Raw genomic sequence first — 14,477 nt, forward strand, 5'->3', positions numbered from 1 at the left:
TGACAAATACATTTTTTAAATAGCTTTTAATGTGGCCTAAGGAGGAAAAGGTAGTTACAGTTTAATTTTTCTCTCTGTGATTAGTGCAATAACCTACAAAGAACACAAGAGGGCGTAACACTTGTAAGCCACACAGGGATGGCTGGCACAGCATGCTCATAAAAGAAGGTGGAGTAAGAAAAGGATTGTCATTAGAGACAAGTGAATAATAGAAGACTGTTAAAGAGGATGTCACAATTGTGCACACAATAATGGGGGAATCTGCTTTTAATGTAGAAAGTCTGTTCCCAAACTTAAGAATGTTGCAGCCCTCTATATCCTGCACTGAGAAACAGGTGGTTCTGTTTACATCTGTTACTGTCTTAAGAAAAGTGGATTTAAAATTTTGCTCTGTTAGATGTCCAGCATAAAGAGATCTGAGCAGTGCCCCCCCGCCCACACACACACACACACACACACACACAGAATGATTGTAATATTTGAAGAGTAGAGAGTTTTTCATTATTTTATTTTTATCTTCATTCAGTTTGAGATCTTGGTATCAAATATGGAGATAGAACATCATTCTGAAAACAATGTTATATAGTGTCTCAAAGGGTCCTTTGTCCAAACTGTGCTCTTTTTTACTTTGTTTCAGTTACCTTCACAATTTCCAAGTTCTATCAAAATTCTTTTTCTTGCAAAACTTAACATTGTTTAAACACTCAAATCGTTTGTGTTTAAACTGTCAAATAAATCAAGAATAACACAATTTAAATCCCATGGCTTTTGTTTTATTACATCTGACTACATTATTATTATTATTATTTGAAATATTTCTGGGTAGATGTTAGTACAAAATTGAAAATCTGAACAGAAAGAAGTAGTGCACTCTCCAGTTAGGGTGGTAATGCACGAACAGGTTGTCAGCCACCAATAAACTCCGTAGAAGATGATGAGATGAGCAAACAAAAATCTACACAGAAACTACAAGGAGTCAAGCAAAAACAGACTTAGTGCAGGTTTGAAGCAAAGCAGATTGCACATGTTTCTGCAACACTTCTGAAATGTGCTCCATTGCTGCTGGTGACCTAGCAAGCAATTATTAGAGGAGTGCCCATCAGCTCCTCCCATGAATCACTTCTCAAATGAACCACGGGCAGATCAGGACAAGACTCATGTTTAATACATTTTACTCCAGTGCCTTGATCAGAACATTCCTGCAAGCAAACTAAAGCTGTGAAAGCAGCATAAAAAGTTATTTCTGTTCCTGAGCTCACCCTGCTGTTGTGTTTGTATATATAACTTTCCAGTGATGAGGACTCAGGGCAGCCTCCGGTTGATCCTCAACACTAAGCTGTGGCCGCAGATGCAGGTGGACAAGGCCAGTGAGAAAAGTGTACGAATCACTGCCATGGACACAGAGGACCAGGGGGTTAAAGTCTTCCTAATATCAGTACGTATTTCCAAACTTAAATCCGGCTTGCACAGACACAGTGTTGATTAGTTGGCTTAGATGTGTCAGTAAGTTGGTATGAGATTTTGACACCACGATCACCTTGGCCAGAAATACCACGGTGCATGATGTTAATGCTATTGTGCATATGTGCATCCCTGTCCCACCACATAATCAGTTTATCTCCCTCTCTCACTCTCTACCAAACATACTGCCAACATTCAAGTTCCCGACTCTCACTTCCACGCTTCTAACTTTCCTTTTTAAATGGACTGCATTTATATAGCGCTTTTCCATCTGCATCAAAGCGCTTTACAATTATGCACACATTATCACATTCACCCCAATGTCAGGGTGCTGCCATACAAGGCGCTCACTACACACTGGGAGCAATAGGAGATTAAAGGCCTTGCCCAAGGGCCCTTAGTGATTTTCCAGTCAGGCGGGGATTTGAACTCATGATCTTCTGGACTCAAGCCCAACACCTTAACCACTAGACCATCACCTCCCCCTTCTTCTCCTCTTCTTTGCCCAAGAGTACCCCAGTTTCTACCAGCACCCTGTTGGACAACAGCACCGTTGATTGTGGTTGTTGACCCAATGTGACTGAGAGTTAGGGTTCGGGTTACCCTCATTTAACCGGGCTTGGAACCGGTGTCACAGACCGAATGGTAACCCCCTTAAAATTGGTTTGCCCTGCCTTCACTGCACATGCGTCATTTTGGACCACAGCAGCACATCTGTGTCTGACTCTCTACACCCAAAGCGATCAAAGGGAATAATGTGATTATTAACCATCAGATGTCAAAGTAAAACATCTTAAATCATTAGAAAGTCTACTGCTGCTCTCTGATCGCTTCCTCCGTCTTTTATTATGAAACAATGCTGAATTTATGTGGAAATGATTATGTACAAAAGCTTCAGATATCTGTTGCTGAGATAGATGATGACTGGAGTGTAGTTTTAAGCAGAAACGAGGTGATAATCGTGAATTGATGCTGACACTGCGAAATGACACATGCACAGTGAAGGCAGGGCAGACCTTTTTTTTTTTTTTAATAGAGGGGGTCAGTCGGCGACACCGGCTTTCAGAATGTACTGGCTGTACACTTCATGTGGCCGAGTGAGATGCTAGGTTGTTAAAAAAAGTAATTATATTCACTGCATAACGAGTCGTTGAAGTTTCTGTGTCGTTGAAGCGAATTTCAAAATAACATTGCTTGTGTAGCCTGGTGGAAACTCAGGGTTGTGAAGGAAGAAAATGTGTGCATCTCTTTGTGTTAGATGTAAACTATATATTTGCATTAATGTAAGATGTTGGGCTGGGTTAATTGTTTCTGCTATCAGCAATAATGTCTTATTGAAAGATTGAGATGAGGAGAGTGAGTCACTGTGAAATGAGTTGCATGTGTACCAGCTGGTGCTTTTTGATTGGCTGGTTTGAGGGCGTGTGGCGTGGAGTGATTGGTGGAGCGTATGAGTGAGGTGGGGTTTTGGTGCTCTCACCCCAATAGAGCGCTTCGCTCTCAGACTGCAGGCTTACTTGTAGTTCCTAGGGTTTGTAAGAGTAGAATGGGAGGCAGAGCCTTCAGCTTTCAGGCTCCTCTCCTGTGGAACCAGCTCCCAATTCAGATCAGGGAGACAGACACCCTCTCTACTTTTAAGATTAGGCTTAAAACTTTCCTTTTTGCTAAAGCTTATAGTTAGGGCTGGATCAGGTGACCCTGAACCATCCCTTAGTTATGCTGCTATAGACGTAGACTGCTGGGGGGTTCCCATGATGCACTGTTTCTTTCTCTTTTTGCTCTGTATGCACCACTCTGCATTTAATCATTAGTGATCGATCTCTGCTCCCCTCCACAGCATGTCTTTTTCCTGGTTCTCTCCCTCAGCCCCAACCAGTCCCAGCAGAAGACTGCCCCTCCCTGAGCCTGGTTCTGCTGGAGGTTTCTTCCTGTTAAAAGGGAGTTTTTCCTTCCCACTGTAGCCAAGTGCTTGCTCACAGGGGGTCGTTTTGACTGTTGGGGTTTTACATAATTATTGTATGGCCTTGCCTTACAATATAAAGCGCCTTGGGGCAACTGTTTGTTGTGATTTGGCGCTATATAAAAAAATTGATTGATTGATTGATTGATAGTGCAGACTGAAGAGCGGAGACTCTGAAATAGAGGTGGTGTGCTTTGATGGGGGAGGTACTGTCTATGTTGGCAACAAAATGTTTCTTCTTTCTGAAATTCCACGCCACCAGGACTACCAACCAACTACAGCTGAACACCCTTACCACCCTTATGTAACACCCTATAATACTCATACTTCAGAATGGGAGGGTGCTTCGGGTCCAGTTTCCAATTAAGGGTATTAGGCCCTTCCCAACGTACGGTGTGGAATGCTGTCCTGGTAAGTGAATTTTAACTCAGAAGGAAGTGTTTGTTGCCAACATATAAATTCCTTTTATTTAATCTCTTAACAAAAAAAAAAAACAGTCATACAACCCACAAATAATTCCCCATTAGCTAAAACGTAGGCCTGGGCGATTTGGCCTAAAAATAAAATCTCCGATTTTTTCCAGAAAAAAATTAGAGTTTCGATTTATTTATTTTTTTCAATCCCCCCCCCCCACACACACACACACTTTTTTAAATTTATTGCAAGCAAGTTCTCACATACAATTAATTTGATCTGGTGTCATTGGTGCATAAACAACAATAATAAAAAGAAATCAGTTTTTCACACTTTACTGTTTCACTAAATTGTGTGAAGAAGATCGTTGATTAAAATTGCTTCGCTTTTTTTTTTTACAGTGTGTAGTGTCTGTTCACACTTTTTCCTCTCTCTCTCTCTCTCTCTCTCTCTCTCTCTCTCTCTCTCTCTCTCTCTCTTCTAAACATCTTCGGCAACCATGTGATGCGTGGACACATTAAGACGAACCTCTGTGTTGCAGCAAACCTTGGCACAGAACACAATGTGTAGATTGTAAAACACAGCCATGGCTAGCCATGGAATCAGGCTACTTGGTTGACATCTTGAAATATGCTGTATCTCTTCTCCACCCGTCTCAGTGGCTCCTCTAGCCGCTCTGAATGCATCTGTCCCCCCACTCAAGGGCGTCTGCTATCCCATCCCGCCATCCGGCATTTCAACGCACTCAGCCGCGGTGACTCAGCGTCTCCTCTGTGTATTCACCCACCAACAGTGTGGCGATCACTGCTGAGTTCGTGGTAAGCGTTCTCTGTGAAGTCAAAACTACTCTGTCAGCTCAGTTTGAGAGAGTAAAGGCATTCTCCCCTCAACGGCACCTCCCCGTCGAAGCGCACCTCCTCCACTTCCGCGTCACCGCTCTTCAGTCGGCACCAAGCACCGAAACCCCACCTCACTCAAACGCTCCACCAATCACTCCATGCCACACGCCCTCAAACCAGCCGCTCAAAACTCACCAGCTGGTACACGTGCAACTCATTTCACAGTGACTCTCCTGATCTCAATCTTTCAAACAGATATTATTGCTGATAGCAGAAACAATTAGCCCAGTCCAACATCTTACATTAATGCAAATACAGTGGTCCCTCGTTTATCGCAGGAGTTACGTTCTAAAAATAAACCGCGATAGGTGAAATCCGCGAAGTAGTCAGCGTTATTTTTTACAATTATTATAGACGTTTTAAGGCTGTAAAACCCCTCACTACACACTTTATACACTTTTTTCAAACAGGCATTAACATTTTCTCACTTTTCTCTCGTGTGTAAACACTCTCAAAGTTCAAACCTTAGAAAAATAAGTCCAACCTGTTTTCAGGCCCAAACATTTTTTTGAGAAATAAAAATAGAACGTTTTCCTATAAATAATTATGATGGCTTTTAGAACTAACAAATTTAATTTTAACGATCAACCTACAAGGTTGGACACATAAGAAATTATTAATAGTGACTGACCAGTATTTCACCGTTCCTCTGATCACGCCTCTTCATCCTGGCGCCTCTCTGCTGTCGCGTCTTTTTCCACTGAGTGACACCTCGGTGCAGGTGTCTTTTTCCAAGTGAAGAACACAGTTATGGGTAGTTGTTGGCGCTCTTTTTTTTTTTGTTTTTCTTCTGGGCGAGAAGATTCTTAAAAACAGACACGCAGAACGGTGCCGCGACCGGCCTGTTTGAGGACGCAGAACACAATGCAAAAAAAAGCATGCAAAATTGGACTAAAAAAATCTGCGAAACTGCGAGGCCGCGAAAGGTGAACTGCGTTATAGCGAAGGACCACTGTATACAATTTACATTCCTTCCTTCATAACCCTGAGTTTCCGCTGGGCTACACTTGAACTCCGCAAAGAATTGTGGGTGCCATGATGTTTTTCCTTCCTCTTTCAGTCACACTTCAAAAAATACACTTTGTTTTTAATAACTAGAACAGAATGCTCCCACACTCCGTCATCCATGATGCACACATATTAGCAATGCAAAGCTTACCTACTGATCCATGTGGAATAACGTCCAGTTTGTATGTAGAGCTCATTGCTGCATCTAGCACATTCTCCACCACTTAAATGCAAACCCACAGCTGACTATCAACTTCAGCCCCCACATGCAGGGAAAAAAGGTCAGAAATGTTGCAAAATGTAGCAAATCAGTCAGGTGAAGTATCTGCGCTTTCTTTTCTTTCTTTTTTCCCCCTCCCCTCCTCCCTGTGCTGGACTTCACTTTTGTGTCTATGCTTCAGGGCACCTCTAAGGACATTGGCCAATTGGCTGCAGCATTGCACCACCGTATCTTGGCCCTCAAGAGCAGAGTGGAACAGGAGCCCGAGGCTCCGGCACCAGCTGTCTCTCATGCCGAGGTACCGCAGTCCAACGAGGAAGACAGCGACGAGGAAGATGCTGCTTCAGCCTCCGCTTCCGCCTCCACTCCTGCTACGAGTCAGTCATTTTATGTTTTGTCTGCAGTGTAGTGTAGTTATATTTAAAGCAGATTTTATTGGTTTTATTATCTCTCCTTTACCACAGCAGTTCATGATGTACAACCCCCCCCCCCCCCCCCCCCCCAAAAAAAAAAAAAGGCCACACACTAAATTTTTTTCCCTCCTCCTGCAGGTAATTCAGAGGGAGGAGACGGCCAGGCAGCAGGAAGCACATAGCGTTACTGTTGGACAGCCTGCCAAGATGCTGCTGTTGATGCATTTTGCTGTAGGCATCTCTATGGACATCCCGTGACCAACATGGGTCCTTCAGACCAGTACTTTTGGATATTAGAATTCTAGCTCTAGGAAATCACCCCCTGTGCCGGAGTATCTCACCCAACTTGTGCAGTTCATCCTCTGCGTTCAGCGTAACATCCAGAGTTGTTTCTTCCCTTCCTTTCCTGTTTTGTGTTTTTGTTTTCAGGTAATCCCCTTCCACTCCTGATAGCAAAAATACGGAGTTCAAAGTTTTGGTTTGGGACTTTTCTGCTCATCATATTGATGAGTGTAAGGGTGTTTTTCCTCTACATTTTAAAGTATGGCACATGTTAAGACTGCAGTTTCTACTTTGGGACCTTTGTACTCACTCTACAGCTGTACCTCTGGAAGCCACACAGCCAGAGGCGTTTCATTCATTGTACGTTTGACAAGTCAGTCGGTTGTTCCTAAATTCAGTCCCACCTTCCTAACCCCCACCCCTAGCCCATAATTGGTTTATTTTTGTTTTTTGTTTTCAAATTGCTTGATTACAGCCATGTTGATTTTGTCAGAGTTCAGCAGGTTGTTGGACTCTGCAGTGTGTCTCTGTCAGAGCCTTTAAGGTGTAACGACATCTGGAAATGGTCTGCGGAGTTATGAATTCACCAGACAGTGGCGTGTGTGTGTGGCCCTGCCCGTACCTTTGCCAGAGAATTAAGTTGCCAGTCTTCAGAGTCCTGGTGCTTCCATATTCACCGTGGGGTCTTGAGACCTGGATGTTAACCAGTGGATGATAAAGATGACTGGGTGCTTGGTGCCTCATTACTGAGGACCCCAAGGAGCTGGAGGGACGCCCACATGACACCTGACGGCAGCGGGTGGACGGCTATGTTTGGCAAACAAGGATGGACCACAGGTCTGCCTGGATGGTTGAGTCAGGACCCAGTGATGTGCAGCACCAGCACATTTCCAGACCCCCCCAATTTGTTTTTGTTTTTACTTTTTTATCACAACACACATTTGTATTCCTGACACCAAGGTTGCTCAGTTTGTCATCAGTAGCAGTTTGTTTCCTGCTGATCTATGATATATTGTACAAGACTAAAACTGTCTGAACTCTAAGGGTACATACAGAATGCACCTCAAAAATTGATCTTGATTGTTTAAGAGGTTCCCAAACTGGGGGGGCAGGCCCTCCTGAGGGTCGTGGAGCCATCATGAGAGTGTGTGTGTGTGTGGGGGGGGGGGGGGGGGGGGGGGAGTACAAGCGACTGGTGGTGGTGGTGGGCATTTATGTAGCAATATCATTTAAAAAAATAAAGCTACTGTGAAGCTTTAATGCTATCAGATTGGCTACTTTTTTGTAGGGAGGAAAAATGTGACACTCAAGCAAATCTGTCATTCATATGATGAGGCCTGTCTTGTATCTTTTTAAAAATGTGTGTTTAAGTCAAATTTGTAACTTGTGTATTTGACCTTTAACGGTAATGTGCACCACTACAAAGCACAGAAACTGTGTGTGCTTGAGGTAATTAAAGTAATTCTACCCCACCCCCCAAAAAAAATAGTGTCTTATTGGAGAAGTAGAAAAAAAGTGATATTTTCTTTCCCCCCATCTTCCTTGAAAGGAGGGGCTTTGGGGTGAGGCAGAAGGTTAGGAACCACTGTGTTGACCCCGTGTTTTTTTGTTTGTTTTTTTATTCAAGAAATTAATGCGCTCAACATTCTGCATGTAACCGTTGTTTCTTTTCAGCATCCCAAGGGTTTGTTGTGCTCATACTTTTGTTTTTTTTTTAGATATACAAACTTTTTATCCATTTACATTTGAAAATAAGTTGGCATAAAGACTTTTCATGTGTGGAAATACTGAGTGATAACTGTAATACCCTGAATATCATGTACATTTGAATATATCATTTAGTAGTCGGCCACGTTTTCTCATCTACAACTGCCCCTTTACAAAATAAAACATTTTTGAGTGACCTTTGCTCTTATTTTTTATTTATTTATTTTTGCTTGTATTTAAAAACCACAAACAGCTAAATTTGCTTGGTCTGTTTCAGAGTATTTACAGTGCGTTTGATACCGTTGGTGGGTTGCCTTGATACTGTCAGAATCTTTTTTTTTTTTTACAATTTGTCATTCCACTCTTAACAAAAAAAGACAGTAATTTAGCAGTGAGATTTTCTTTCTGCTCTCCTTAAACTGTGCTGCTTCCAGAGCACCCTGTAAAGGTAAGAGCTTAGTTTTATCCAATCAGATTTTCGTCTGCTGTCTCCGGGTGAAAAAATGAATTAGCCCGAATTTCAGGTTAATTAAGATGATGTGGATTGTCATATTTAACCAATCAGATTTCGCGATTACGGTGTTGGGCGTGCTCGAGACTTCGCGATCTGCTAGCTAGCGAGCGAGCTTCTAGCTAGTGTGAATGAGAAGTTAATTTTCGGTATTTAAACAAAGTTTGCTATCTTAAATTATGGAACGTAGCCTTTTGAGCTCCCGGAGTTCTATTTAGAACAATGGCTGAACGAGAAAACATTTTTACCACCATTGAATTAATAGAAGAAAAGGAGGACAGACTTAATTTTCAAGTGAACAGCTTCAGTAAGTTGAACTTTATTTGCTATTATTGTGTTCTTTAAATCATACCTGCTGTTGTGTTGTGAATAATCTGTCAGGTATGTTCCTATGTACACCTATGAGTTGTCACGGGCCAGAGGTGGGCGGATCGATCGTAATATCGATACCAACGCTGGTATTGATATTGAACGATCCTCGTGTAAAAAGATTGATACTTAAGCGTTTTTTCGCTCTCGCACGCACTGACTGCTGTGCACGCAGATTAATCAAAGTCATAGCGCTGCGCTGTGTCACAACGCGGAGCAGCACACCCTTGTATTGTGGTTTGTCAGCCCTCTACCTCAGGAGAAGTTGTGTTGAGTGATATTTTTTTTTAAAAATGTTGATTGTGATAAAATATTTGTCACATACAATGTTTGGCGAAATTCTATTCAAAGTCTTTTGGATCCTTTGAATCTATGAAGCTTAAATATGAAAAAGTATCGGCGATAGTGGGCATGTATTTACATGGTATCGGATCAATACCAAAATTCCTGGTATCGCCCACCTCTACCGCGGGCTGTACCCGAGCATCTTCTGGTGGCCGTTTTTGGCTGATGAAAACATCGGCGAACGCAATACAAATGCATGTAATTTGAGCACTTTTCAAAGGGGTCAGACTCGTAAAGTCAATTTAATCTACAATGGTTCATTTCAGCTCAGCTTGGCGTATAACTCACCGTTCCAGGCTATGATAGCCATCAGGCGGTTGTAGAAGCAAGTTAGAGACAAAACAGAACCAGCTAATTTCAGTAAACACAAATCCTCGCCTTTGGATTCGCCACTTTATCAGAAGTGATGTGTCTCCGCACCAACCCATTGGACGTCCCAAAATTTGACCACCATCCATTCTCAATTCCATACAAGGCTATTATGTCATTGTGATGTCAAAGTAAGACCAACACATGCAGACAAAATCTCGTGTTGCATTATTTTGACATCAAGATGGCATAATAGTGCTGTATGGAACTGAGAACTGGTGGTAGTCCAGTTTTGGAACCAGTCTAATATAGGTACACTTTCTCTAATTCCTCTCACTTTTTCACAGCAGTTGGACAGCAGTTCATACTGATGTTTAACACCTGCGTTTACATCGAGTCCACTTCCGAGTTGCGATCGAAAAAAGGCCTCTGCTCACAGTCACTCTCACTGGGGTTGCAAGCTAGTCACAATGGGGTCTCCGTGGTCGGAAAAAAGATCCCTTTTGGTCCCTGAGACTTGCCATCACTCCACCGGTCTCCAACAGGTGTGCGAGTATATTGAACTGTTCAAAACACTCCCACAAGTTGTGTGAAAAGTTAACAGATACATGGGTCTCATAATCAGTCTTGATAATCTCACCAGTCTCAACTCGCTCTCCACTCGATCCTATGGATCATAATAGATTCTCAATTGACTGCATGGGATTGCATCAGTGATCCCAGATATTAACATTTTTCACTCGCACAATTCAGTTACAATAGCAGCTTGGTGTAAACACAAATAACTGATCACTACTGAAACCAGTCAAGACTTGTGAGAGCTGACAAAATGTCATAATCTTGTAGGTCTTATATAGGTCTCAGTCCGGTGTAAACGAGGCATAAATCTCCATCACACTCATCCCCTGACTTGAGCAGTGGTTCCCAAAACTCCACCCATTTGTACCGAAGGAAGAATAAACCCCTCATTATAAAGTGATTTGTCTTTTAATTACTTTTAATTGTCAATTAAATGTGTTATTATGACTTTATTTGATAGGCGAACATTTAGTTCACAACTTCGGAGCTGACAAAATCTCTGGTATACTTCGTGATCTTTGGTGCTCTGCGTAAGGGCAGCTCAGACCCCAGATTGGGAACCATGCAGGGTCTTGGAGGAATCATGCTGCTGTTATTGCTAGCGTGGTACTCTGGTCACTATGGAAGGTCAATAATTTGCATAATTGGTAACACTGCTTCAAATCAGCTCCTCAGAAAACTTATGGGTGGCATCACAGAGGGTGTGTCCAGTATATAGGGTGACCATATTTTGATTACCAAAAACCAGGACACTTGGCCTGGCAATGAGATACTCAAATGAGGCGCGAATGCCGGTCAGTTTAATGGAAAAATGAAAAGCAATGAAAACCACAACTTTGTCATTGCTTTTTAAACAACAAACAACCCTGGATGGCCAGGACAGGATGTGAAAACAGGTCATGTCCTGGGAAAACAGGATGTTTGGACACCCTAGTATAATTTTCGTACACAGGAAAATATTTAGTTTATTATTTTGATCTAAACATCAATTAATATTGATGTAAGGAACATAGGTATAATATTCCACAGCTAAACAGTAACATTTAATTTCGAATTTGTACTTTCAGCACATAGCTTTATCTTCCTGTTGCTTTGAGGATCATAACAATTCAATTTCAATTTAAATTGAATTTATTTCATTTATGTAGTGCCAAATTACAACAAAGTTGCCTCAAGGCGCTTCACACAAGTAAGGTGTAACCTTATCAACCCCTAGAGCAAGCACACAGGTGACAGTGATAAGGAAAAAAATGCCCTCTGATGATTTGAGGAAGAAACCTCAAGCAGACCAGGCTCAAAGGGGTGGCCCACTGCTTGGGCCATGGTACTGACACAATTGACAAAATGAATATACAGGAAATTTTGGGAGTCCAGAAGAAGAAGATGCCACTGTCATCTCTGGACTCCCCAAACTGGAAACACTTGGTTAAAAGACAAACACATTTGAAGTCCTTCATGCAGACTTTGTTTTTTTGCAATCAAATTTATAACAAAATTACACACAAAGGTAGGTAACAGTAAATGTAAATATCAATCAAAATTGAGGTAGTGATGTATTTCAGTGTTTTTACATTGCAATTTTACAAACATAAAATGAATGTATTCAGACAGGAAGGCAAACTGGGTTGTGCAGGACAGTCAGGTGCTTAACAGTTGAGAACATAAAGTAGCTGAAGAAAGGGATTAAATAAACAGAGATGGCCAACACATACACAGGGCTGGAAATTTGAATCTGCCTGGTCATACCCACAGCCGACTATTTTGTGGGTAATTTTCAGTTCAACTTTTTAAAAAATGGTACCATTTTTTTCCCCATGTCATGAGGATTCAGGATATATATAGTTTTTAGGGCTACATATTATAGTTTGGGAGTTTATCGCACATGGTACAACGCTGTATGGTCTTACATAAATAGCTATTTTGGGGGTAAGTTTCAGTTCAACTTAAAAAAAAAATGGTACCAGTTTGTTCCCCATGTCATGAGGATTCAGAACATATATATATTTTTAGGGCTACATGTTATAGGTTGGGAGTTTATCCCAGACAGACAGATGTAGCCCTTTATGTATCTAGATTTAAAAGGGTAGAAAGCATAGAACTGATTATTCAATTGAATATACCACAAAGTCAAGATATTTAATGTTCAAACTGATAAACTTTATTGTTTTTGTCCAAATATTTGCTCATTTTGAAATGGATGCCTGCAACATGTTTCAAAAAAGCTGGGACAGTGGTGCAAATTATTTGCAAATCACTGTATTCTGTTTTTATTTACATTTCACACCATGTCCCAACTTCACTGGAATTGGGGTTGTAGAATGTGATGATCCATGGTATCAAATGCAGCACTGAGATCTAACAGCACCAGAACCGTAGTGGTGTCCAAATCCATTGTAAGCAGAAGATCATTCACCACTTTAGTGAGAGTTGTCTCTGTGGGATGATGTTTTCCAAAAGGTGGTCCACGTTTTTCGTGGCTATTTCATTGTTATCACTAAAGTCAAGATTAGATTTCTTAAGTAATGGTTAATCACTGGAGATTTGAAACATTTAGGAACTGATCCAGAGGTTCATGAGAGATTAATAATTTTCAGCACAGTCGTGCTGGAAGAGTGGGCCACAAGTCCTTAAGCAGTTTTGTAGGTATAGGACCAAATAAGCAGGTTGTGCTTTTTGTCGACGTTACGAGTCTGTACATCTAGCTAATATCTCAGTGATGGCACCCATCTCAATAGCAGGGTGTAGTGGCTGGGTTAAGGCATGCTGGGATATGTTTAACCTAATGTCGTCTATTTTGTTCTCAAAGTAGTCTAATTTAAGAGGTAAAAGGAGAGCGACTTACAGGTGGTTGTTCAATTCCAACAACTTTATTGGTCCCTTCAAGGGCAATTCATCTGCAGTTCACAGCACAGTCACACAACCACCCACAGCGTGTGTCAGAAACAGCATTCCAGATTAAAACAACAAACAAAGGTCAGTAAACCGATGAATAATTAAAAAAAATAAATAGACAATAATAAGAACAATAAGAACAATCGTAACATGATTGATGATGATGAAGGAAATATCATTTAAAATGGCCACTGTCTGCGTTAAGCAGCTTGATAGCAGAAGGAATTAAAGATCTGGAGTATCTGTTCGTTCTTCCCAACGGTACATAATAACAGCGGCCTGAAGGCATCACGGTGAACTAACCAGACAGCATATGATCAGGTTGGCTGAGAATACACTTAGCTTTCTTCTTCACCTGATTCTCCCAAAACAAATGCAAGTCTCTTTGCTTGACCCCAATTATTTTAGAGCAGACCTTGACAGTGCTATTCAGGCAGTTTTTGTCCTTAATAGACAATCTGTTGAACCAATGATACAAGAAAATGTTAAAGACTTTCAATAAATGAGCAATAAAAGTTACTTTCCATGTATCAGTGTTGCCACCCTGTCGAACAAGAACTTTGAGTTATGCTTGTTTTTGTTGATCAAATCAGAGTAATAGGCACGCTTTTGTAGCCAGTATTGCATGCTTATAGTCTAAGATAGCATCACGCCACACGAGGTGGAACACTTCTAATTTTGAACTACGCCATTTCCGTTCTAGACCTCTAGCCTTATACTTGAGGCCATGCAAGTAATCATTGACACAAGGTGACTGTGTTTTTGGGGGCGGGGGTAGGGGGCGTGGTTTTAATAAAGGTAACTGCACTGACAAAAACCTGAAAAAATGCCATGCAGGAGCCATGCTTACAATTGAACTGTGTCCATGCCTCTGTGTACTGATATGCAACTTTTTTCAATACCTACAGTATGTCAGTAAAGTTAATTGCACAGTAACATCACTGATTCACATTAAACATACTGGTCAAAATGTCAGTGAAACTTACGAGTTTGAAAAGATCAGTTTTTCCTGGTTGCCATTTTGAATTTCCCTCCAGTGTCTCTCATTTAGTGGACACGTGTAACAATAATAAAATAAAATATTTTATAGGGGAACTGCATCGTTAAT

The 14,477-nt window shown here is 41.4% G+C and overlaps 1 protein-coding gene across 4 annotated transcripts in view; it reads left to right on the forward strand.

Annotated features, from left to right (window-relative positions):
• The window catches only part of ranbp3b (RAN binding protein 3b), a 58,266-nt gene extending 50,897 nt beyond the window's left edge, over nt 1-7,369 (forward strand). For all 4 annotated transcript variants that reach the window (XM_034183036.1, XM_034183037.1, XM_034183038.1 and 1 more), the window contains exons 15-17: nt 1,293-1,435; nt 6,144-6,339; nt 6,514-7,369. In XM_034183036.1, the coding sequence (XP_034038927.1) occupies nt 1,293-1,435; nt 6,144-6,339; nt 6,514-6,557 (383 nt within the window). In that variant the 3' untranslated portion in view covers nt 6,558-7,369. The remainder of the gene's footprint in view (nt 1-1,292; nt 1,436-6,143; nt 6,340-6,513) is intronic.
• The last annotated feature ends 7,108 nt before the right edge of the window (nt 7,370-14,477 follow it).

The sequence above is a fragment of the Thalassophryne amazonica genome, chromosome 12 (assembly GCF_902500255.1).
Source record: "Thalassophryne amazonica chromosome 12, fThaAma1.1, whole genome shotgun sequence".
NCBI classification, from domain to species: domain Eukaryota; kingdom Metazoa; phylum Chordata; class Actinopteri; order Batrachoidiformes; family Batrachoididae; genus Thalassophryne; species Thalassophryne amazonica.